Source organism: Barbus barbus (assembly GCF_936440315.1).
Source record: "Barbus barbus genome assembly, chromosome: 17".
Lineage (NCBI taxonomy): Eukaryota > Metazoa > Chordata > Actinopteri > Cypriniformes > Cyprinidae > Barbus > Barbus barbus.
The window spans coordinates 26,093,699-26,120,151 of record NC_136745.1 but is presented as its reverse complement, the minus strand read 5'-3'; the positions used below and the strand labels follow the sequence as shown (position 1 = coordinate 26,120,151).

The following is a 26,453-nucleotide window of genomic DNA, read 5'->3' as shown; positions in this document are numbered from 1 at the left end:
AGAGAAGAAGAGGAGAGAGAAGAGCGCTAAGAGGACCAAGAGAGAGTTTGATGGTGTCCTGAGTTTTTAAACTCTGCTTTCAGACCGTCCCATCTGGACGTCTTGACCAATTAGATATTGTCCTTGCTTGGGGTGTTGCTCTATTCCTCCACCAAATCATAAATCAACATGTTATCTGTTCAGTCTGAGGTCCGAACTTTACAGGCTCTTGGAAAGTATACTTTTGAACATGATTTCTATAACAAGACTATGATACATTTGACAAATAATTGATTGGAAGAAACATTTAAATTCAATTCAATAATGATTAAAATAATGATTAAAAAGACATGCATAATATTTGATTAAAACATGATAGTCTAATATGTGGGTTACAAACATAATATGGGGTTCTGCATAGAAATGTCCTTTTAGGATGATTTTATGTGCATATGAAAAAGAAAGTCTTTGTATAGTTCTATGGAGAACGAAGGCATGTTCTTTAGACAAAGGAATTTTGGTTTGGTCTGTCTTCTATGTGTGGGGTAGTCAGTCTAAGGAAGCTCATGAATTCAATCGTGAAACATGTGATGGCCATCTCTTTGACCATCAGTCTTGATTATTTGCCCCAAATTTGACGGTCTCCTTCCTGAATTGGAATTATCAATGTGTTCTTTTGTCCCAAGGTTGTAAGCTGTTCTGTGAAAGAGGCTTGCTGATTAGTTTGCTTGCTTCAGACTAGTTGGGGCTAGGAATCTGATTTACGACGTTGTCCTGTTTTCTTGGGCCTCTCTGAATTCCAGCTCCTTAGGTTTCAATGTTCTGATGCATCTTAAATTTGTCTGATTCAGTCTCTGATATTCTACATTGTTATAATCTTATATTCAGAATCAGAATGAATGAGCTTTATTGGCCAAGTATGTTTACACATACGAGGAATTTGTTTTAGTGACAGAAGCTCCACAGTGCAACAGAAAGACAGTAACAGGACAGGACACAGATAGTAAAGAATAATATACAAATATCCAAATAGGCAATGTTCAAAACAGCAAAAAAACAATATACAGTATAAAATAGACAATTATGTATGTACAGGTCTGATATGTGCAAATTTGAAATCAGAAAAAATAAAAGTAAGAGTGGTGGATAAATAATGTATAATAGTTGTGTGTTCTGCGTTTATTGTCAAGTGTTCATGAGATGGATTGCCTGAGGGAAGAAACTGTTCCTGTGTCTGGTCGTTCTGGTGCTCAGAGCTCTCTAGCGTCGACCAGACAGTAACAGTTCAAAGAGGGAGTGTGCTGGATGTGAGGGGTCCAGAGTAATTTTACCAGCCCTTTTGCTCACTCTGGATAAGTACAGTTCTTGGAGAGTGGGGAGGGTTGTACCAATGATTCGCTCAGCAGTCCGGACTACTCTCCGTAGTCTTTTGAGGTCAGATTTGGTAGCTGAGCTGAACCAGACAGTTATTGAAGTGCAGAGTATGGATTCAATGATGGCGGAGTAGAACTGCTTCAGCAGCTCCTGTGGCAGGTTGAACTTCCTCGGCTGGCGAAGGAAGTACAACCTCTGCTGGGCCTTTTTGACAAAAGAGTCAATGTGATTGTCCCACTTCAGGTCCTGAGAAATTGTGGTGCCCAGGAATCTGAATGACTCCACTGTTGTTACAGTGCTGTTCATGATGGTGAGGGGGGGGAGTGCAGGGGGATTTCTCCTGAAGTCCACGATCATCTCCACAGTTTTGAGCGTGTTCAGCTCCAGGTTGTTAAGACTGCACCATACAGCCAGCTCCTTAACCTCCCGTCTGTAAGCTGACTCGTCACCATCCTGCGTGAGACCGATCAGTGTGGTGTTTTTTTTAATCAAATAAATGCAGTCTTGACTTATTTTCTAAAAACACTAAAATAAAAATAAATAAAATCTTTCCAGCTTTTGAAAGGAAGAGTATGGTATGACTTTCCAACCTTAAGGTCAACATGAAATGGCATTTGCAGTGCATTAATGTCTATAATGTGATGAATTATATGAATTAATTGAAATATTTGGAAGAAAATACAGAGAAAGTTATTATATTTTGAAGAATGATTATGAAAACAAATTTTTTTTTTTAGAATAATGTATGATGATGAATCATGAGACATTTAGGAAATACCAAAAACATTTATTAAGTAAATACAGGTCATTTTGATTCCATGTTGACTTTGAATTAGTAATGACACCCAAATGCTGTACAGGCTGTGACATGCACTCAGGAGACCTTAGTAGCATCAGCAGTCCATATTTCAGCGTGCGCATCATCTGCTCTTGACTCATTTATGACCATATAAAACCACAAAAGAAATCCACGTGCATAACTCCTCCTCACCTTTCACATGTTTACTTTGACTTTCAGCAGAAGGAGTTCTGCACATTTAAGCTGAGCTCTGGATTTACAGCCCTTTGTTAGGAATACAGGCAGAGGCTCGGAGAGCAGGTAGGAGGAAGAGAAGGGATGAAGAGCTAACTCACTCACACTTACTCACTTCACCATCATGTGAACACAGAGAACGGTGACTCCTACGCTCTCTGTTGGCTCAGTAACAGCCCAACTTAAGGCAGAGCAGGATTATGGAGCATGACTGAAAAGCGCTCTGCAATTTATGCGATGCATAATCCATGAATTATGAATACAAACGAGCCATATGTTTGTGTTTCTAGCCATGGAATGCTGTCTATAGCTTATTGTGTTAAAGCATATTTTTCTCAAGCTGTCTGTTTGATGGCTGATTATCTCATTCAGTATAGAAAAAAACTGAGAAATTGAACTGTGCTGAATAACCACAGTGTGTTTCAGGAGAATGCATCAAAACTAATACAGAAAGTTTTGTGTAAAATAAGCCGTATTTTATACACTTTTATAGCATTTAGATATTTAAATCTGATGATAATGTTAGTCATGTTTTTTTATATCAAAAGCACCATAGTTGCTAAATTAAACATGGTATTTTTGCTGCTGTGCCTTTAAATTTTCTATATGTAAATGCTGTTTTGATGGGCCAAGCTTGGCATAGGCATTCAGAGTTGTACTAAATAGGTGTTGATACGAGCCTGATCTCATGACGAAATGTACCTCTGGGAACTTTTTTGCAAGATGTGAAATACGTAGCGCCATGTACGTTTCGAGACATCTTTGATGTGAAATGACCACTGAGTCGCTATGATTCTGATGCTGCATGTTTTAAAATAACAAACGTTTGGGGTCAGTATGATTTGATTTTATTCTTTTTTTAAAGAAATTAATGCATTTATTTAACAAGGATACAATTAAATTAATCAAAAGTGGCATTAAAGTCTGTTACAAAAGATTTCCGTTTCAAATAAATGATGTTCTTTGTAAATTTCTATACATCAAAGAGTCCTGAAAAATGTTATCATGGTTTACACTAAAATATTAAGGAGCACAACTATTTTCAGTATCGATAATAATTCAAAAGGTTTCTTGAGCAGTAAATCAGCATATCATAATGATTTCTGAAGGATCATGTGACACTGAAGACTGGAGTAATGATGCTGAAAATTCAGCTTTACATCACAGGAATAAATTACATTTTCAAATATATTCAAATAGAAAACTTTAAATTGTAATGATATTTCACTGTATTTACTGTAATTTTGATCATTCTTACCGACCCTTAACCTTTGACCAGTAGTTTGCTTTAAAATCAAAAAAGCAAAGAACATTGTTTTCTTTGATTTGGCCCCCTTAAAGAGTTGAATGACTTGGACTTGGACTTCATGGAGCTTCATAAAGCCGATAATCTTGCAAACCACTTGGTCCTACGCTGGCATTTGATCTCCGTTTGATCGCCATTGTTTAGTCCGTTGTGAATCCACAGTGTTAAATGTGAGGCCCACAGGGTGTTGAACGAACATAAAATGTAATGGTTTAGACCGTTGTACTACTGTACACTGCAAAGCCCGAGTCTATGGGAGAAAACATAAACAGCATGACTGTGATGGGGCAGGGGGTGAGGGAATAATGGCTTTCTCGACTCAACACAAATGGAAATGCATAAACGGAACAGCAAGACTTTGACATTTCAACAAAAAGAATTAGTAAAACAATCAAAGTCAGCCAAGGAAAACAATGCCTTCTCCCTGCCCCATCCGCAGAGGAAATACCAAACATTACAGCAGCTTATAAATAGCATCTCCTACAGCCAAATGCAGGAGGGGTACTACATCTCTGGGGGTCTTTGGAAACACGCCAACATCTCTGACACGTCTGTCTTGCACTTCCCTTGCACTCTTTTCCTCGCTATCTGCCCTCCTTCTGCATGAGTTAGCAACCTTGTAACACCTCACAAACAGCTGTTTATTTATTAATAAGTTGCAGCAGCACTTGTGCAGAGAGTGCTTTTTTATATGGGTGCTTCAGTGGAGGAGTGTGTGTGGACATTGACCCGAGTGATTGCAGAGGTTATCTGAGGTGCCCGATTGTTGGCTGATCACACAGCACCCGCAGGGGCACACGTTGTAACACACAGCTGCTAGAGGTGCTAATAAGATTACTAGTGAAGTGGCATACTGCCAAGTATGGTGACCCATACTCGGAATTCGTGCTCTGCATTTAACCCATCCAACGTGCACACACACAGCAGTGAACACACACACACAGTGAACACACACCCGGAGCAGTGGGCAGCCATTTATGCTGCGGCGCCCGGGGAGCAGTTGGCAGTTTTAACTGGCTCCACAGGGTCACAAGTCCCTTTAGTTGAAGAAGCACCCAAATATTGATTCAAGGTATTAATTTTCTCATTTCCTAATTCCCAGAGTACAGTGGGTTCATGTGCAACGCCGACCTCTGTGGCTTAATAATGAGACGGAGGGAGACACCGATCCTCAGTTATATGTCTCGTATTAAACACTGTGCTTTGCTTGTCTTTCTTGGCGATGATCCAGGGTTTAGAAGATGGATTCTCTTGATCGCTTCAGCTTTACTCCAAGCAAAGGCCTCAGTGGATTATCCACTATAGACTCTGGGAAAGAGTACATATGAAATTTACATTATCAGTAGAATTGTTTATATTGGGAACTTCACCAGCTGGGGTTCATTGACTAGGTTTTTTTTTTTTTTTTTTTTTTTTAGTGACCTCTCTAATATAAGTTTCTGAATGACAAAGGCCAGCATGCAATCTCAAAAATCATTTTAGTTTAGAGCCTTGAGGAAGCGTTGGGTGGGTTTGAAAGTTTACATAAGCATTCAGCCCACAAATTCATAGAAAACTGAGAGAAAGGCCATCAGCTAATCAGTCCATTTGATTGGTCATGCAATACTGAGTCAAAAATCACATGGTAGTGGCAAGCATTATTAGCTCCAGATATGCTAAAATATGGAAGCACCTGTTTTGAATATCACAAGTATTTGGATAGGATCAGAGATAGCCGTGATACTGTAGCAGATTCTGCTGTTCATTATTGTCAGATGGGAATGTAGATTAGTACATTTGAGACTCGACGCAGAAACCCATCAGATTGCCATTTATGTGCAGCACAGGCTGCATTTCATTCAGGCTACGGGAAATTAACATATTTATGGGAATTTTAGCGAAAAGGTACGGCATTAGTTTGGCCGTCAGTTCCTCGCACATTTTGTGTCACACGTTCTGCGCCCTGTGTCAGCAAACAAGAAATGAAAGGAGACTGAAAATGATTTTTTGCGAGTGCAAGTGTGTTTACGGTGTGGCATAACGAAAGGATTTGCCGCAGCTTTTGCATGTTTACACTCCCATTGATCAAATTCTCAATGCATGTCAGCGGGGACCTTCACCCGCAATGCTGAACCAGACCTTCTAATGTTTGGATATCCAATGCGTCTTGTTCTCCAAAATGCGTGAAATAGAGGAAGTATTAAAGAATATGACAGAAAATATCAGGCCTCAGAGAAACTCGCCGTTATCTTTGATGTTTGCGAATCGATTCCTTGACATGTAAAATGGAGGAATCAAAGAATCGTTCTGTGCTCTGATGCTGAATCATAGCCTAAAAGCTTCTGATTCTCCTCTGTTAGCTCCAGTGGGACAGTTTGTTCTCGTACCTGTTTTTCTGTGGCTTCCTGTGAGGATTCACTTCAACATTGGACACAGCGGAAAGCACTGCTTCAAGTTCTCGCTTCTGTCTCCTCCCTGACGGTACTGGAGGTGAAGACATGGGGTCAGTAGTCTGTGTCAGGAACACTAGGGCAATAAATGTAAGCAACTCTCAACAGCTCTTATTTAGCCTGTTTCTCTATAATCTGGTCTTAATGTTTCATGAGGTTTTGTGCTGCATTTTTATCCCGTTTTTGTTCTCACCAGAGAAAATGCACATCAATAATGGACGTGCTTTGGAATAGCAGAGAGAGAAAGCGTGAAGGTATTCTGTTAGTGTTAGACACCTCTCCAGCTAAGAGCATTAGGAAAATGACAAGTCTTTCTAGAGTATTACCGCTGCGGTGATTGGTCTATTTGGCGTCAGTTCCATCCGCAGGTGGTAAATAATGAATTTTACAAACAGAAACTGTCGTTGTAGTAAAACTGAGGTTTTGACCTCAATTCTGGGCTGAAGATTGTTCAGGGAAATAAGCCAGTCATAAGCTCCTATGAAAAAAAATAAAAATTTCATGTCACATTGATGGTCGCTGTAATTTAAACTCTAACTAGAACAAACTACTGTCGGACAACAGAGGGCATGCATTTTAATGATTATTATATTATTTTAGATTTAAATTATATTCATGTGTGCATACACTACCAATCAAATGAAAAACAGTAAAAACAATAATTTTTGGAACCCCGATACTTTTTTTTAGGATTCTTTGATGAAAGTTTAAAAGAACATAATTTATTTAAAATAATGTTTTTCCAGATTTTTTTTTTTTTTTTTTTTTTTTTTTAATTGTAATAAAAAACTATAGAATTTTTAACAATGTAGAAGATCAATTAAATTATTTTCTAAATAAAACGGTTTTATATTTACTTATTTTTATTTATTTATTTTAGGTGTTGAGATGCTGTTTTGTTCAAATTGAAGTATGTAATAGCTGTGCCACTAGCAGCGCCAAACAGAAATACAAAAAATAACAAAATTCCAAAAAGAGTTTCTAAACACTTGACCTGCCAATTCAGTTCCGTCCCATCCACAATTGTGTTCCAGAAATCAACATTTCAGACCACCAAAACATTGTTTTCAAAAGCACCACAGAATCACAGTGTTTCAAGAAGACGGCCTACTAATGACTATTTTTGGAAAAAATTACACACTTCATGTTTTTAAATTCTATTTGCTGTGAAATGCAGACACATTTCCACTGGCGTTTTCTCCTCCCTCTCATATCGAGATCCTGCCACTTCCGTATCTGGGACAAAGGAAGCCTTTTCCATCATTTCACAACCCTGTTATTCTCGAGTGGTAGGGCACCAGATGGGCTCTGACCTGGATCCGCGATCTTCGATCATCAGGGTTACCCATCCGTGTTTGTGCAGATGCCAGAGCTTTGAATCTCTAGTCAGTGGTCATTGCTCTGATCCCCACAAAACTAAGCCACCACGGCACTGTTTACATTCTATGAATAGAATCACACGTTTGATTAAGCTAGCCCAGTGTCAGAGAGCAGATGTGGAGAACATGAACAGAGGCCAGTGAAGCACATGCTGAACTCTTGGTGTGGAAAACTGTCACTATGTTTATGTGACACATTTGATGTGCAACATGATCTGCTGAAAATACAACAAAGCACACCTCTGGGGATTGTTACTTGGGATGGAAAGAGTGACTGGAATCGTTAAGAATTGGATTCCAGTTACTTAACGGCTCCATTCTTTTAGTACTTGTAAGAAATACATATTTGAAAGAAATGAAGTTCCATTGCCAATGACATATTTGATCTTTGATATATGCCAATATTTGATTCACTAAAAAGAATTGGCTTCTTGGAGTCATTCGATTGAAGTAGAGCTATGCAGGTTATGCTGTATGTGTTTGGTTCACTAAAAAGAACTGACTCTTTTGAGTCATTCGTTGGGGAATCAGACTACACTGGTGGCACTATATGTGTTTGATTCACCTTCTGTTCTGCTATTTCTAATTTATTTTGTAAATGTATTTATTTTGGAACAGACTACTGTTCAATTTTTTTCAATTAGTAGTTTTTTTTAAAGAAATGATCTTTATGTGGCGAAGATGTATTAAATTAATCAAAAATAACAATGAAGACATTTATAAAGTCACAAAACAGTATATTAGAATGATTTCTGAAGGATCATGGGACACTGAAGACTGGAGTAATGATGCTGAATTCAGCTTTGTCATCATATGAATAAATTGCTTTTTATAAATATATATATATTCACATAGAAAACACTGTTTTTAACATATAATGGTAGCATTGGTGAGTAAAACAGACTTCTTTCAAAAATCTTACTGAACCCAAACTTATAAACGTTTGTTTATGGCTCTTTCAGAAGTGGAGAAAACACATGATGTGAATGGTCATCTATGACCTTGGTGACCAGACAGCTATTGTTTGTCCTTGTAAAAACACATCCACTGCAATTATCCAAGTCTGCCCTCTATTTCAAGCTTTGAAATTAAAAATAAATAAAGTAGCACTTGTGGTTTGAGAGACTGACCACTTACTTTTGGGATCTAGGCAGCCTTGTGTTGACTCTCCCTGTGTGGCTACATGGTTTGGTTGTGTTGAAGCCAGGCTATCCGCTCGCAGCTGAAATCTCACTGCGGTGCAGCTAAAAACAGGCCTAACACATACCCTTATTACGCTGTCCCACGGGAGATGAAATAAACTGCCTGTTTAAGCAATACTTCAACCTGTTGAAGGCATGTTCACCCTTTGGGCCCTGTTCTAGCACTGCTGTGTACTTCAGAACGCTTATTTAATTAGTGACATGTCTCAGTTCCACATGAAGTCGTCGGTGGAATAATCCTGTAATTTGTAATTAACATCCATAACCTTTTGTTCTCATTTGATATTTGAGGAATGCTCAGTGCATAATAACTCCTGCAGCTCGTTTCTGTCTCACTCACGTCTTTTGTTAATGCTAATCACTACAGAAAATCAGCATGTCACTTATTACGTGGACAGCTTTACTGTACAGAAGACACATGTTCGGGTGCCTGCTCTCGTGCAATGGCTCACTTGTTCGGCTCAAAGCGTTAGCTGTGGGTGAGCAGATTATTACTCAGTGTGGGCTCTCCATAACGTGTGTCGTATTTATACAGCGGCAAGGTTTAGCAGCTAAAGGTGGATAGGAGAATGGTGAATGTTCGCTGTGGTGAAGAGCCGTGGATTCTGTGCCAGGCACTTCAGTTAAAACACACCTGCATGCTTTTATTCACTCCAGCACTCTCGTGGGATTAAGCTTTTCATAAACGTATCCCACAGCTACGTAGTAATGCGGTGAGGGGAAAATTCTGCATTGACAGATCTTCAAGAGTTTGTATGATGCTGCATGATTTAGGGTATTTCAGTATGAAGCTTAAACATGTCTGCTGATCATTTAAGGGTGATTGTTTTTTTTTTTTTGTAATAATTTATGATACACTATGTACATATATTCTTTGAGATTTCACAATATCTCACAATTCCGATTTTTTTAAATCTTTAATCTTCTAATTCTGAGTTTATAGCACACAGTTCTGGCTGTTTTCCTCGGAATTACAAGATACAAGCTCAGGATTGTAAGGTATAAAAAAAAATTAAGAAATTTTATTGCAAAGACCAAATTTCACTTTTTATTATCCACCAAAAATTATTGTTAAGCCTGATCATAGTCTTATAATAGCAGACATCTTCTCAGAAAACCTCAGTATTTCAGATGTTCATGTCTGTAGCATAAATATTCCTATGAGTGTAAACCAGAGGTCTTCAACCCTGTTCCTGGGGACCCACTATCCTGAAGAGTTTAGCTACAACCCTAATCAAACACACCTGAAGCGGCCAAACAAGCTCCTCAAGACTGCTTGAAAATTGCAGGCAGGTGTGCTGAAGCAGGTTGGAAATAAACTTTCCAGGAGAGTGGGTCCCCAGGAGCAGGGTTGAAGACCTCTGGTGTAAGCAATGGTATTAGCTTCAGCAGGCACCATTAATTCAGTGCCGTATGAGAATTTGTTTGTTGTTGTTTGGTTTTTTTACAAATAACTTTATGTACTGGTGTTTTACATGATCTCATAAATGAATGTAACAATACACTGATCTGAAGAACCTATGAAATAAAATCTAAAACTTTTCGTCTCCAGATGACCGTAAATCAACTCAAGAACTCTATCCAGCACAAAATGGTTCTTTTTAAGAATTTTCCGGGGTAGAATTTGCCACCCTGGGGAATCCTGTCTTTTCTTAAACGCCTCTCCTGCTCATATCAGCTGCTGCTCGGCTTGCTGGCAGGTCAGTCGTAACAAATTCTCAGGTGATAAACTGCGAATGGCTTCCCTGGCACCTGTCCTAACAGCAGAGCTCTGGGAGTCCCCAAAGTCCAGTCACTCATTTTTAATGGATGTGTCCTCATCCGTCCGTGAGGTGTGGGGCTGCAGTAGTGCTCCAGTTGTGCTGTGTCCGATCTGGACTTCCTCTCTGCCCATGACTCCAGCTGTCTGACTACTCAAGCGGCAGAGGAGGCAGTGGGGAACCAGTAACCAGCTGCAGGTTGACAGGAGATAAATGGCTCCATTAGAGTGTCTGGGCCGCAGGGCGGAGTCTGACCCACTGGCCCACCCAGCGCCATAGTAAGCCACTTACAAACATCAAACAACATACTTCCTTATTCCGGACAGGCTAGCACAGTGAGTTATCTTGTGTCCTGACTGGAATGGCCTACAGTATATAATGCCATCTGGATGGTAGGTCAGTGTTATGACAGGTTTACGAAGGATTATGGTGTCCTACTAGTTTTACTTTGTATCGAAATCCAAAATATTGGCAAGATTTGAGGAAATGTTTAATTTCAGCATCTGTCTGTCTGTAAATACTAATTGTAAATAAACTTTGGCAAATCTCTGAAATTCATTTATTTTTTCATACTGTACATTGTCATGTTGTGCCTAAATTAACTTATTTTAAAAATGTAATGTATTTAAACAATATTGGCCAACAGTCAGACAAGTTAATTTTATCAGACAAAGTGTAACTTTTTATCATCTGCCATGAGAAAATTATAAATAATTACAGATAGATTGATTGATTGATTGATTGATTTAGTATAAACTAATGTGAATTAAACTAAATGTTTCTAAAAATGTATGTACAGTAAATGTTAGGAATGTAATAACCCTAAAGATGCATTAAAAACCCTTGTAGCAGATTAGTCCATCTAAAAATAGCAGAGAAAGTTTCATTTTCAGTGACCCTATATATATGTGGTAAGTAATCATTGTCTCATTATCAGTGTATGCATATAATTCAAGGAAGAGCAGTCCTTAGAGCCTTTTTAAAAGTGAACTGTCCCTATTGTTTAGTCAAGGCTAATTGTCATTGTTCCAGAAATGCCATACCTCTCAGTGACGCATGATTGTTGGTTTTTCTTTTTCCTTCTGTCCTAACAGGCACAGAAAAGTAGAGTCCCAGGAGACCAGAGATAGGACTAAATGCAACTGCCATCTTTTAAACTAGCCGTGCTTAGTATTTGTATTCTAGAGTGGGCTGTCGTAAGATTGTTTAAGAGAGATGTATTACATTTGGATGTTATTAGCAAATATATCAGCATCAAGGCGGCTAGGTTTGTGTTTAGGCGAACACGTTAGACACCTGATGTACACTTGTGCCTGCAATTGAACACTAAGTGACTTTGTTAAATCATTACCATATGAGTCATCTCTTATAGAGACTGCTTTTTGTCTTTTTCTGATTCCCAGTCTACATCAAAGGGGAAAATAATGCCTTAATCAAGCCAAGAACAGATCAAATAAACCAGACTCGGCTCTGAGAACGTGTGTATGCGTGTTTGTGCTTGAGAGGGGCTGTTCGTGAGCAAAAGCAGACTCTGATCACCCTCCATATGGAGCACTTCATCATAATCAGATTATATGTGGTGTCTTTCTTTGAAAGGAGTAAACTGTTTGCTTCTCCACTTCTCCAATCTATCTCCTTCTTCTGCTTGTTACACTTAAAATAGACGTTTACGTGCTAAACCTTCTGGCTTACTCTCCTTACTCTCGCTGTATGTTTTAAAATGTCTCAAAATCTGCATTCAAAACATCAGACCATCTGTAGAGGAGTCCATTGCTGACCTCTTTGTGACCTTCACTAAGTCCTGCCATTTCTTCCATAGAAGCTATGAATGCTCTGCAAACCCAAGCCATTTGAGAGAATGAGTTCAGGGACTCATTTATTTGAGGTGTGACATAAAGCATTCATATTAAAATATTGCAAATACATAATTATTTTCCAACTGATGGTGATTTTCTGCAAATCCTTGCCAATTACAGAGGGTTTGCACAACAGCTTTGGCACCTGCACTCTATTGCTATGAATTGTCATTATTGTTGCATTCTCTCATCGTTTTGTTGGACTTTGGGTGATTTCTGGAGCAAGAAAATTTGTCCGCGAATTTGCTCGCCCAACCCGAAAACTATGCTGTTGCTGCCAGTTCTCGATTATTGAAAATCACATTTTGAAAGAATATTTTTTGGCATAGACAAAGCATGTTGGAGGTCAATGTTACTTGGTGACTTGTTTAAGCAAAGTAATCAAAGTTAACATTTCTGAGGATTTTTATTGCTCCGTTGGTTTTCCCCATGCTTGATATACCTTGCATGTGTGACATAAGCATTCATATGTCTCTTGAGAAGGCAATGCCATTGAATAGCTCTTCCTACCAACAGCCCTACATTCAAATCAACACCTGCCAAGGTTTCTTATTGTCGTCTTACGTTATATAGAATACCTGGTTAAAGTCACCACTTACCACTGGATTCTACTTTAGCAGAACTGATTTCCAGGTAAGCTTTTGCTCTTTTCTAATGTAATAAGTCCCTTGTGTTTGGATGGTTGTAAATGGAACTAGCATTTTTTTAAAGGGAAACAATTCAAACTTTTCCAAGGTGTTCTGTTTACTCACTCTAATGCTTTTAGATGTCATTTCTATGAAATGAGGCCTCTTTATTTGATATCAGATTATATGACTGAGTTTGAGCATTTGCCTCAATTTTGTTTCAGTCTTCACAATTTTCATTCTTTTTTTTTTTTTTTCTTTTTTTTTTGGCAGTCAAAACTGCTTTGCAATTTGCATCCAGTCCCCTAAGAATAGCATTCATGCAATTGTTAACAGTTTATGAGCACAAATCACACTGTTCACATAAATCTACAATTAATGTTTGAGGTGGCCTGTTTTTTTAAAGAACATCTGAGCCAGTAATAGTAGCTTAGGGGGCAGAGCTTAGCAAAGAGTCAGTGATGTTTCTAACTGGTCAATGAGGACCAAGCAATAACTCAAATTTCAAAATCAAACTGTCATGTAATCAGATGTTCACTCACTGGGGTGTCAAACAGCCTTATTTTATTTTTTTTACCAAATCCAAAAACTCCCAACCTGGTGAAACTTTTTCGAGGTATCTCACTTTCATCTGGCATCTTCATGTTTTGCGTGGCAGTTGTACCCATAGATATGTATAGATGCCCTTTTCGACCGCTCCATATACATTGCGTCCGGTCCGGTTGAACGGTCAACTGGTCGTCATTCAACATTATTATCAATGAGTATTCAAAGATATACAAGCGTATAACTTGCTGTTGTAGACGTACACTGTCAACACGTTCAAAGGTTCGCAGACCGTTCCAAAAATGGCGGATTGCTTGCGTATCGCGGCCCATAGAAACAGTCGCTAATGAGGAATCTACGTATGTACAGTATATCTATGGTTGTACCTATACACTGTGTTGTCTTCTTATTTATTTAATGAAGGATGGCAACCAACATTAAGGTACTATACTGACACCTATTGTGTTGGAGTGTCAAGCAGATAATTTACAATATTATCATATAGAATTAAAATTATATCAATATTTTTTTTTTTCATTATTGCCAGTACTGGATTATTGCGATAACTTTAACACAAGCTTTCAAGGATTATTTTTCTCACAGAATCGCTGTCCATCAAGGTGACTATTACACAAGGACACAAGCTCTTATTACCATATATCTGCATGTTATTTAATTTTTCCAGTAATGACCTCATCCAGTTTCCACCTGGTCCACTGCTGCTTTAATCACATGCCCTTCTTGGCTCTCCGTCATAAGTGCCTGTCGAGTTAAAGGTTTAGTACAAGATCTCAGGATGTCTGCAGACTTCAAGAGCTTTTGGCTCCTCACAGGAGCTGTCAGATCATTTTAAGCAGCAGTCAGGGGCTTCAGGTTGCTTGTCAGAAATGACAGTAACTTGCTGCTCCAGTAGAGCAGTGTGTCTTGAAGATTCTGACACGCTCAATAGCCATGGAGCTGAAGCCTAATGTGGGAATGATAGGACGGTGTCGCTGTTAGATCAGAAGGTGCAGGGAAGTGTGATAGACTAAGGCAATGTGATCATAGCCTTTTACGTGTGCTTGGAGTTCTGCATTGATTTGTATGTAACATCAGAGATGGAGATCGTTAAAAGCCACCGAGCGGTCTAGCACAATCAATATGAAGTCACATGGCTGCACACAGGCCCAAGAAGGAGAAATAGAGACAAGAGTGAGAAATAAAAAATGGAAGCATAATAATTATTATTATTATTATTAATAGTAATCATCATCATCTTCGTTGTTGTTGCTGTTATTACTATTATAATTATGATTATCATCATAACATTTATTTATTTTGTTCTTTTATGTTTATGTATTTATTATTTGTTTCAATAATAATAATAATGGTAATTTGTCAATAAAATAGTAATAGATAATAATAAAATACTGCTTAAAGTCTCACATTAACCTGTTCCAGGAAATTGCTTTAAATTCTCCCACTTTAATGCTATTTATTTGCTAATTTAGTTATAGATATTTCGCTTATTCATATGTTGAATGTATTTTCCCTGCACATTCTTGCATTGTCAAGCCAAGTCAAGTCACCTTTATTTATATATAGCGCTTTTAACAATACAGATTGTCTCAAAGCAGCTTTACAGTATTAAATAGGAAAAAGTAGTGTGTAATAATGCAAAACAGTAAACACTCAGTTTTCAGTTAAAGTCAGTTCATCATTGATTCAGTGATATCATCATCCAGCTAAGTTCGCTGGAAACTAAGTGTCTTTTTTTTTAAGTTTGTCTGTACACATGCATGTCTTTTTATACTAGAAGCATCAACACTGAAAGCATAGTGGTTTACGTTTGACCACACTGCTCTGCTCATGTTTGGTGTACACAGAAACACGACTGGCATATATTATAGAATTATGCAGGGCTTTTTATGACTGCCTAGTCATTCAACCCAAATACTAATCAGTTTTATAAATGTATAATTTTGCACATCCCTACTTCAAAGGTAGTAATAAAATTTCATCATATAGTGTGATTTCTTCTTAATTAACTTGTTTATATAACTGTTAACCAAACAGGCGATGTATCATCACACCATGTGAAGTACAGCTCATTAGCTGAAAAGACAAACACATTTTAGCATGCAGGCTGGAGGCACAGGTGCCCGTGTTCAGTGATGTGCTGTGCTGATTTGGGCCCATTCATATTCATCAAAGCAGAAACAGCAGCAGCGTGGCACGAATATATGATTTAAAATTAATGCGCAGGAGTGGTTTTACTTCAGGGGGTTTAGCTTTCCTTTAAACTGTCTTAAGTGAAGTGATGCATCTTATTGCGTCTTAGTCTATGGGTAGAGGAGATGTTGCTTTATGACATTGATTTACTTTGCTGAAGCCCAACAGGTGTGTGTGTGTGTGTGTGTGTGTGCGTCTGTTCATCACTGTTCATCTAGCCCAGAGCATATGCGTATGAATGGAACGTAAAGTCTTCTTTAATCCCCATCTGTCACGATGACAATGCAGCTTGAAGGCAATCCTTGATCATGACATTTATGTTCTCCTTGTAAAACTATTAGCTTACACACGCTGCCACTATTGAGCCAGAGATAATGCTTTGAATGAGTGTGTGCTGTCATTAACCGTGATTTTCCGCTCAAAATCAATATTTTCCTCCTCTTTTTTCCAATTGTCATCAAGGTTATTTTAGTTTGATTTATTTTCTAATTTAGCTTTTGTCATCACAAATTTAGCTTAGTTCAGTGTTCAATTTCACTTTATTGGCATAATTCTTATACATACATTACCCCAGCATCAATACACAACCAAAACAGTGATGAAAAAAAAAAGAAATATAGTAGTAATATAATATAATGTACTATAAAAAATTCTGCTCTGTTTAGGTTTTAGTGATTTTTAATATTTGATTTTATGGCTATATTATAATATGATATAATATATTTTTCTAAAAAAAAATTCTCTAGTTTCAGCTTTTTCTTTTTCAGTGTACTTAGTTTAGAATTTAGAATTTTAGTATTTTTAGAATTTTGACGTTTAGTATTAATATAATATATAATATATGAAGATATATATTAATTTAAATAAAAATAAATATAATTCATAATAAAAAATTATTTTAGTGTATTTTATTTCATGACTAAATATAATATAATATTTTTCTATTAAAAATAGAAAGGCATGATGAAAGTTTATTTTCTCTAGTTTTTCTTTTTCAATATATTTAGTTTTTAATTTAAGGTTTGTATTCTTTATGGCTATAATATAATATAAAAAAATATCATTTTATGATGAAAGTTTATTTTCCGTTTAGATTTTCTTTTTCAGTATGTAGTTTTGATTAAAATGTTATCATTAGCAAAGCAATATGCTGATTTAAATTATTTCAACTGATTTAAATACTTTAGTCACTGACTTTGTATACCTTTTTGTTTTTGAGCGGAATTTCTCTTTCTGCTGCTTTTGCCATACTAAAGTTGCTTGCCACTAACCCGTAGCTATCCGCCGCACAGGTGACTGACCAGCTTCTGTGGGATTTGATGTCACCTTTAGATCGGTTCAACTGAAGATGGAAACACTGGAGTCCGAGCTGACGTGTCCAATCTGCCTGGAATTGTTTGAGGACCCCCTCCTGCTGCCCTGCGCCCACAGCCTGTGCTTCAACTGTGCCCACCGCATCCTGGTCTCGCACTGCTCCAGCACCAAGCCTCTAGAGTCCATCTCCGCCTTCCAGTGCCCCACCTGCCGCTACGTCATCACGCTCAACCAGCGCGGCCTGGAGGGCCTAAAGCGCAATGTGACGCTGCAGAACATCATCGACCGCTTCCAGAAGGCCTCCGTCAGCGGGCCCAATTCCCCCAACGAGAGTCGCCGGCCGCGACCCTACAGCGCCACGCTCGGCGGGAGCGCGAGGGGCAGCCCCGCCAGTAGCGCCATGTCCCTAGAGCGTGTTGGCTGCCAATTCTGTGATCAGGAGCCCCCGCGGGAGGCCGTCAAGACATGCGTGACTTGCGAGGTGTCGTACTGCGACCGCTGCCTGCGGGCCACGCACCCCAATAAGAAGCCCTTCACCAGCCATCGTCTGGTGGAGCCGGTGGCGGACGCTCAGCTGCGTGGGCTGGCCTGCCTGGAGCACGAGAATGAGAAGGTCAACATGTACTGCGTGGTGGACGACCAGCTGATCTGTGCTCTCTGCAAGCTGGTGGGACGGCACCGCGAGCATCAGGTCACCTCGCTTAGCGATCGCTTCGACAAGCTCAAGGTGAGTCCTGAACTTGATTCTTAAGATAAGGCACCCCAGGTAAAAAAAAACAAATGCAGCTAATAGATATAACTATGCTTCCCCAGTTGTTTGATTACATTAAGAATTGCAATCTTCTTAGTGTTACAAGTTTTATGTAATGCAATTATTTAATTAAAGGAATAGTTCATACAAAAATGAAAATTTGCTGAAAATGTACTCGTCCTCAGGCCATCCAACATGTAGATGGGTTTGTTTTTTCATCAGAACATATTTGGAGACATTTAGCATTTTGCATCACTTGCTCACCAATGGATCCTCTGCAGTGAATGGGTGCCGTCAGAATGAATGTCCAAACAGCTGATAAATACATTACAATAATCCACACCACTCCGGTCCATCAGTTAACATACCGTGAAGTGAAAAACTGCATGTTTGTAAAAAACTAATTCATAATTAAGATGTTTTTCTTTTTTTAGCTTCAATATAAGAGTCCTATATCCATAATATTTCTTTCTCCAGTGTAAAAGTCATCTCGTCTGAATCAGGAGAGAAATATGCACAGATCAAGCACCATTTATGAGCAAAAACCGCCTAAAACAGTTTAAAACAAATATGTGGGTGGATTTTGATGTGAGAGGACAACGGGGGGTGAACTTTTTCTCTGGAGGAAGTGTTATTTTTTGGATTTTGGCCAAAAGAGACGGTTTAAAGTTAAAACACCGTTGTTTCTTACAAACATGCAGCTTTTGACATTATTTGATGGATTGGAGTGGTGTGGATTACTTGTGGATTACTGTGATGTTTTTATCAGCTGATTGGACTCCCATTCTGACGGCACCCATTCACTGCAGAGGATCCACTGGTGAGCAAGTGATACAATGCTAAATTTCTCCAAATCTGTTCCAATGAAGAAACAAATTCATTTAAATCTTGGATGGCCTGAGGTTCAGTAAATTTTTAGCAAATGTTTATTTTTGGGTGAACTTTTCTTTTAAATATGCACTCATTTGCATACATTTCAGAACAGAAATCTAAAAATTGGATAAAGCGAGGTTCAAAGTTTGTTTCATTTTGTTGACATATGTTCATTTTTGATATCTTTTTTTTTCACTCCATAAATCAGAAAATATTGTCAACAAGCAGAAAAAATGTACCATACGAACCATATGAAAAATTATGTATGAACAAATCCCTCTGTGAAAACCTTCAGAATGTACGTGGGAATAAATCTGTAAAGGTTTTGTGTATGTAATGCTAGTAAAGTGGAGAAAGCAGCTTTTAAATTTAAATCTACAGACACAAATAGATAATGTACAATAGGATAAAAATGTATTTTGGATGTTTTCTTTCCACTGAAGAAAAAGCCAAATAGACTAAAGTGTTTTTGCCTGCAGTGTCTGGCCTTATACAGCTGTTTTCACTATTAGCTCTTTATTATAGAAGCAGCTCAGACTCCTCTAAGTGAGCAGTAGAAAGGGTTCATGTTGACCGGTTTTGAGTGAAATAGTTCAAGGTGATCTCTTTGGTAAGATCTTTGTTGTCCTGCATCATGTATTGTAACCATCATTTATGCAAACTAGTTTTTTTCACTTCAGTAAGCTAATTTCATTTCATTAGCATCAACCTAACTCATTTTTTGCGACATTTTGTTGGCCTTCATAGTGTAACGCTTCATTCAGCCAGAACTGCCCAGCTGTTCCTTTGAGCACAACTCATTATCATATTAGATGAGTCTGCAGTCCCTAAAGCCATTCTCTGTTCGGCACTGAAACGCAGTGCTGACCTGCTACAAAGACACTGATTGCTGAATCAGGGCTAAAATACAGAAGCTCACACAGAGCTCCCAACCTGTGAATACACTCGTGCCTGTCAGTTTAATCATTCGCAGCTGCAGAAGGCCAGAATTACATCCGTGCCTTGTTTTTTCAATGCCACCATAACTTCAGAGCAAGTTTCCTCCAGATCAGCCTCCCATTACCTCAATTATCCCTGCGAAGGTCGAGTTACAAGAGAAGAGCAGGTTAAGGCCGCTAGGGTTATGTGCTTAAGTTCTCATGGTGGATTTGTAAATACGAGCCCATGTAGAGGCCTCTACACCGTCGTAATCTGGCTCCCATGAATAGGGCGCTATTGACTTCTGCATCAGCATTACAATAGCAAGCATAGAGGGCACATGTGATCTCCCTGTGATCTCGTATCCCGGTTGACCTCTTTGTTCACACCAGCTCACACAAACGAAATTCCGATCATTGACGCTCGCCCCATCTGGTTTTTGAAGAAAACGAACGTGGCTCTGCTGAAACTGTCTGGATTGTGCTAGACTGATTTCATTGTGTGTTGTTGAAAGTTGATACCTGAGAAAGTTGCTCCTCTTTTGTCCCAAGATCTTCTTGCAGGGAATCAGAAAAAAGGCTGGCAGTCTGCAAAGGTTACAGCATCCAGATCGACATTTAATTTCCTCTAGGAATCCCGGCGGACTGAGAGGATTACCTCGTTTTTGAATTACTCACTGGAATGTTCTATCCATAATTACCTCTTGTGCCGTAGATGCTTGTTGTACACATTCCGCACGGAACCTGTAACAGTCTTGACTCGTTCCGTTTAAAAAAAGTTGTGCTAGGCCTAAAATAAGATGCCAGGTCTAAAATGCACTTTAATGTACTTTTAATGCAAAACGTCCGGATTGGGGTTTGTATCTACATTGCAGAGGCTTATTTGAATGTTCCCCTGCCGAAGCTTTGAACCTGTCTAACTTTGAACTTCCAATCCACAACCTGAAGAGAGAGAGAGAGCAAAGACGCCGTCAGGGCTCAGGGCTTCAAACTTTTAATCTTCTTCCGGCTCAAGTAAAATGAGAAATACTTGTTTGTACGTAAGCTTCACGGTGGATGATGATGATTCAAACTGTTTCATGCGTTTAGATGAGCTCTGCCGTTTCCTAGTCAGCAGTCACAGAATTGCATATTATAGTTATTGTGAAGCCAAACCGTTTGCACATAGGTTTGCACATGCTTATATCCTGAAAAAAGTTGCATTTGGCCCTGAGTAAATTTTTTGTTCATTTTTGCAAGTTTTCCTTTCTGGCTAAATAATAATAAGTGTTTTTAGAATGTGTTTAATGTGTTTTGAACAGAACTTACTGCATGTTAGGTAATTATTAAGAAATGAAGAGTCACATTAAGTTTCGGGCTATTTAAATGAATACAATTTTTAATTATGTAGGCCTGAGAACGGGGGCTTATGATAACTGTCGGTAGTTCTCATTAGAAAGTAATAGCATAGATGCAAACTGCTCGCCTTTCGGTGAAAACTCACCTTTTTGAGATCAAAATAGGTCACTTATGAGATTTGTGCAGATCAGATGAAAAAGTGTTTTGATGGGGGAGGGGTTCTTTTTTTTTTTTTTTTTTACAGTACCAATTAAATTCTATACCCGCTTATAGACAACCGATTTTAAACGCTCCTGTGTGTTTTTGTGTGCGTGCTTTGGTTTCGAATTATAGAACCACACGTTTATTTACATCGTGCTTTTGCAGCGTTGAGTATTGTAGCCAATCACAGGCATCTCTGTTGAAAGCAATGGCCAGTCAGAGGTGTTTTCTGTAGGTTAGTCAGAAACCGCATTGAGCTCATTTTTGTTTTCGCAAGTAGAGTTCTACACGCTCGCAGATGTACTTATTAGAACGGGAGAGAGAGAAAAGCATACACACGGTGTAAATAAGAGATTGATTGTGTAGTGAGTCATTGATTATATCATTGAGTTTTCGCGTGATAAAGCTCAGTCAGTTGCGCTATAAGAGGAGCCCTTTGCTCTGTTTCTGAACATATAGGACTGAACATCCACGTATACAGTTTCAGGAGTGACAATATAAATGAATACATTTTTGATGAAATCTGAGAGCTTTCTGACCCTCCATTGGCAGCAAGGTGGTTTGACTCCTGTGGTTTAACCTCAATTTTATGAAGCAACGCGAGTGCTTTGCGCAAAAATAAAAAATCAATTATTTACCACTATATTTACAATATTATCCAAAGCTTGTTCACGCTACAATGTCAACTTTTGTGTGAACACGTATGTGTTGTGGTAAGTGTGTGTTGCAAATCAATATTTTGGGAAATAAATTGGTAAAGTATGTTTTTTGCTCAAACAAAACACGTTGCTTTATAAAACTGAGGTTAAACCACTGGAGTCACATGGATTAATTTTCTGTTGTCTTTTCTACCGTCCTGGACCTTGAACATGGTAGTTAAGTTGCTGCCAATGGGGGGACAGAAAGCCATCGGATTTCATCAAAAATATTTTAATTTGTGCTCTGAGAATCAACGAAGGTCTTACAGGTGTGGAACGACATGAGTGAGTAATTAATGACAGAATTTTCATGTTTGGGTGAACTATCTCTTTAACAGGCCAAGCCACACTGACCGGTGTATCTGCAGCTCCAATCACAGCGACAAATGCTTCCTCGTTTCCTTGCTCCTACATCTTCCAGCCCATGATCGGAGACCAATCGAACTCCACCTTCTAATGATATATTTAAAACCTTTAAAGTCATTCAACATTGGCTCATCTTAATAAGATATAGTTTATACACTTTATTTATAGAAATGCAAAACTTACCCTTCATCAAGTCTCGGACTCACAGACAAACAATGTGTGCCTGTAAAAAAGAGAGAAAAACAATTATGTAGAGAAAAATCTCTTTTAAAGTGGTTCAAATGTCGACTTATATTAAGACATAGTTTATACTCTTTATTTGGTACAGAAATGCAAAACCTACCCTAAAAATTTTAAAAATACGCTTACTTTTACTTACTCAGTAATGTAACGAATACCAACTCGCACGAGGCGAGGCAAGCCTGACTAACGTTAACGTTTGGATAAACTTGCAAAATGCCGAGCCTGTTCAGCAAAGCCAACTGATACGGACTTTAATGGTAAAATACACCTATAATCGCTCAAATCGCCAATTTTAACAATGTTTAACAGGTGGAGAAACAAATTTGTTTCAAATGGGACTTGTTACATTACAACTGCAGCGCTAATGCAGCACAGCAGAGCAGAGCGGCCACCTTATTAAATTTAAAACTTGAAAGGTAAACACACTTTTGAAATATATGACAGAACATAACTAATACTCTGCTCTGCTAGAATGAACAATAATCTCTCCAAAATCATGTTACACAACACAAGCATTCACTCACCTCATCCACATCACGTTGATATGCTTGCTGCTTCTTCACGCCAGCCCAACGGACAGCTTCAAGTTCACTGCCATGTCTTTATGTATTAAACATGAGTCTAGATTTGCTGAATCAGTTTTTTCTTGGTGGAAAGGACTCTGATATTGAATTTCATGTACAAATTTGACTCTTGCGCATTAATCCATTCAGAGATCTGGCTTTATAAGTGCCAATAAGTTAGAACTTAAAATGTTAAGTTCATTTAATTTAATTTAAACATTAAACTGACTTAAAAAATCAAGTTGAATCTAGTATAACTTATAAAAAATATTTTTTTAAATTGCTTAAATTATTTTTATGAGTTAAAGTAACTTTAAAACATAAGTTGTCATGACTTTTTCATCATATCATTTTTTACAGTGTATAAAATTGCTAGAAAAAACTATTTTATGTAAATGCAGCTCTTTAAACAGCACAACATTGTAAATTGTACTATACAATATAATACATCCAATATAATATGAAATAATAGGCCTACATAAGGAATTACGTGATACTGACGATTGTAAATAAATAAATAGCTTTGTCATCAAAGAATAAATGCCATTAAAATAGAAAAATAGAAAACATATTTTAAATTGTAATAATACTATAAATAATTGTAACAATAAATGAATGAATGATGCATTTATATAGCGCTTTATTGTGTATAGCTGTACACCCAAAGCGCTTTACAATCATTTGGGGGTCTCTCCTCAACCACTACCAGTGTGCAGCATCCACTTGGATGATGCGACGGCAGCCACAGGACAGCGGCGCCAGTGCGCTCACCACACACCAGATACAGGTGGAGAGGAGAGAGAGTCATAGAGCCAATCAAGTGGATGGGGATTATTAGGAGGCCATGATGGTCAGAGGCCAGTGGAGGGAATTTGGCCAGGACACCGGAGTTACACCCCTACTCTTTTACGAGAAGTGCCATGGGATTTTTATTGACCACAGAGAGTCAGGACCTCGGTTTAACGTCTCATCCGAAAGATGGTGCTTTTTGACAGTATAGTGTCCCCGTCACTATACTGGGGCGTTAGGACCCACACAGACCACAGGGTGAGCACCCCCTGCTGGCCTCACTAACACCTCTTCCAACAGCAACCTAGTTTTCCCAGGAGGTCTCCCATCCAGGTACTGACCAGACTCAACCCTGCTTAGCTTCAGTGGGCAACCAGTCTTGGGCTGCAGGGTGATATGGCCTATATTTATGAGCCTAGGAGGCTTCTTTCAAAAACTATTTAAAAAAAATTGTATGTCCTCAAACTTTTGAATGGCAGAGTGTAAAAATGTTTTTGAAAATTGGATTTTCAGTGTTGATGCTCTCAGACGCTTTGTTACAGGCAGCTAATTGATTGAAGAGCAGGTGCTTCAGTCTTTGTTTGCTATACTTCAGGAAGCTAATGAGCTGCCATTCTTTTAAAACCTCATCAACACCTCTTCACACACTCTTCACTTCTAAACAGCTGCAGAAAGGAGCCAAGACAAATATTATGTTTAGGCGTCCGCTGTCCATTGCACTCAGCGCGCATCTTCCATCCGCCTATTGATCCCACCCCGTCTCCTGCGTTTGAACGTGACTTACATGAGTAACGTCGGACAGCGAGGCCTTCAAAGCATGACAGCACTCTCGCAAACGCTCAGGGATTAGGTTTTACAGGGCCAAAACACAAAATATGAAAAAAGTGGCGATTAAAGGCTTAATTTCTATTTCGGAAAAGTTGCAAGTTGCAGCAGTCAGCTTTGATTAAAGTTCCACCCCGTTTGGCAGTTGGGCCTCTTACTCTAAGCTCCTTAGGGAAGCCATCTATCTTCTCACAGATATATGAGCCCAGCTCAGCAGACACCAACTCGCCCAATTCTGCTGCATTCAGTGAGCCATCAGTAGGCCGCTGGGGTCATTTTCAAAATGCTCCTAAAAGACAGTTTTCAAAGCCAAAAGAGCAAGTCAGCTGAAAAGGTGCTTGATATGAACTGGGCTTTCCATCCACCTCAGCCTCTGCCAGATTCCCCTGCTGCGGCCACGTTGGCCTGGTTTGGTCCTTTAGCCCAAGGTGTTCAGAGGAGATAATGCAGGAGGCAATGTGTCATGCTTATAAATCTAAGCACTATGGAAATACTCCTCATTTAGAGTAATGAAAGCTACAGATTTTGTATGCACTCACAGCTGACTTACACCCGTATTCAGAGGACAAGTGACTGTGACCCTCAAAACTATTGTATTGTAATAGTCAGTGTTGGGAACATATTTTGAAACTGTAAATTGTTACCATACAAGCTACAGCTTGCAACTTTTCAGATATAGAAATTAAGCCTTCAATCGCCACGTTTTCATATTTTGTGTAAACGATATTTGTAACTATTGTACAAATTAATGCAACTACCAAAAAAAAAAATACATCTAAAGACATCTTTTTCACCACCATCTGACTAATTATTCTATTCTATTTATTTATTTATATTTATTTAAAAAACTCATTGCTATGTGAACTGTGCTAGACTAACTGAGACTTGTATTTTGTTGCTCTTTCGTTGGTCTGTTTGCTTCTACATTGTAAGTCGCTTTGAATAAAAGCGTCTGCTAAATGACTAAATGTAAATGAAAAACATGTAAATTTAAGTTTTGCAAATACTTCAAAATAAAAAAGGCAACCAACTGTATTCATCTAAATATTTTATTATATAATATATCCACGTTATCTAACTGCAAATATAGCATATACTGCCTATTATCTAAAAATAAACATTAACTATAACACGTTTCATAAAATACAACTACTGGTCAGATTTCCGAGAGGTAAACTAATGAGTTAAAATGGCAAAAATGCTGTAATTTCCTCAAATTTCTGGCGAGTGTGCTTGAGAAGCACTGAAATGAATGGGCTTCAATGCTGAAAATATCGGTTATTGTTTGGAACTATTGGCTGCTCCATGACACGCTTTACTTCCGCATTCCTAAGATCCTATGGAAGCCTATGGGAGTTGCTGGTGCTGACCATGGTGCTGATGCGCCGTCATAGTGATAACAGCCAATCACATACTTTTCTGGTGCTGCATGAACAGGATTGGCTAGCGTCTGCGCTAGGGTATTTGCATAAGGCGATCTGATTGGCTGACGCCTGCGTTGGCGCTTGAAAAGTTGAAAAGTTTTCAACTTCTGCCGCGTGCAACGCCAGTGAAGCGACGCGAGGGACCCACAATTCAGTTCGACAACGCTTGACGTCACTCCATTCAAAGTAAACGAGAGGCGTTGACGCCGACGTCCCGTGTGAATGTGAATATTTTTATTTAGTATTGTTAATGTTCTCTTATGTTCAACAACTTAAAGCTTTAAAATTATTCAAGGGGTCTAAAGTAAAGAAAAGGGGCAATTTTTGGTTACTTTTTTTCTAAATATAAGTCTAAATATTAAAATGAATTGGAGACTATTTTACCCCAGATAGCTTGACTTTTAAGCTGATTTTTCAATTTATTTAAAAAACAAAAAAATAGTAGGCTAA

At 38.5% G+C, this 26,453-nt stretch overlaps 1 protein-coding gene across 1 annotated transcript in view; it reads left to right on the top strand.

Moving 5' to 3' along the window:
* LOC306883341 (putative E3 ubiquitin-protein ligase MID2) overlaps nucleotides 1–26,453 on the top strand; it is a 131,765-nt gene that overhangs the window by 9,332 nt on the left and 95,980 nt on the right. The window contains exon 2 of the mRNA XM_079438525.1: nucleotides 17,034–17,742. Coding sequence (XP_079294651.1) covers nucleotides 17,050–17,742 — 693 coding nt within the window. The 5' untranslated portion in view covers nucleotides 17,034–17,049. The remainder of the gene's footprint in view (nucleotides 1–17,033; nucleotides 17,743–26,453) is intronic.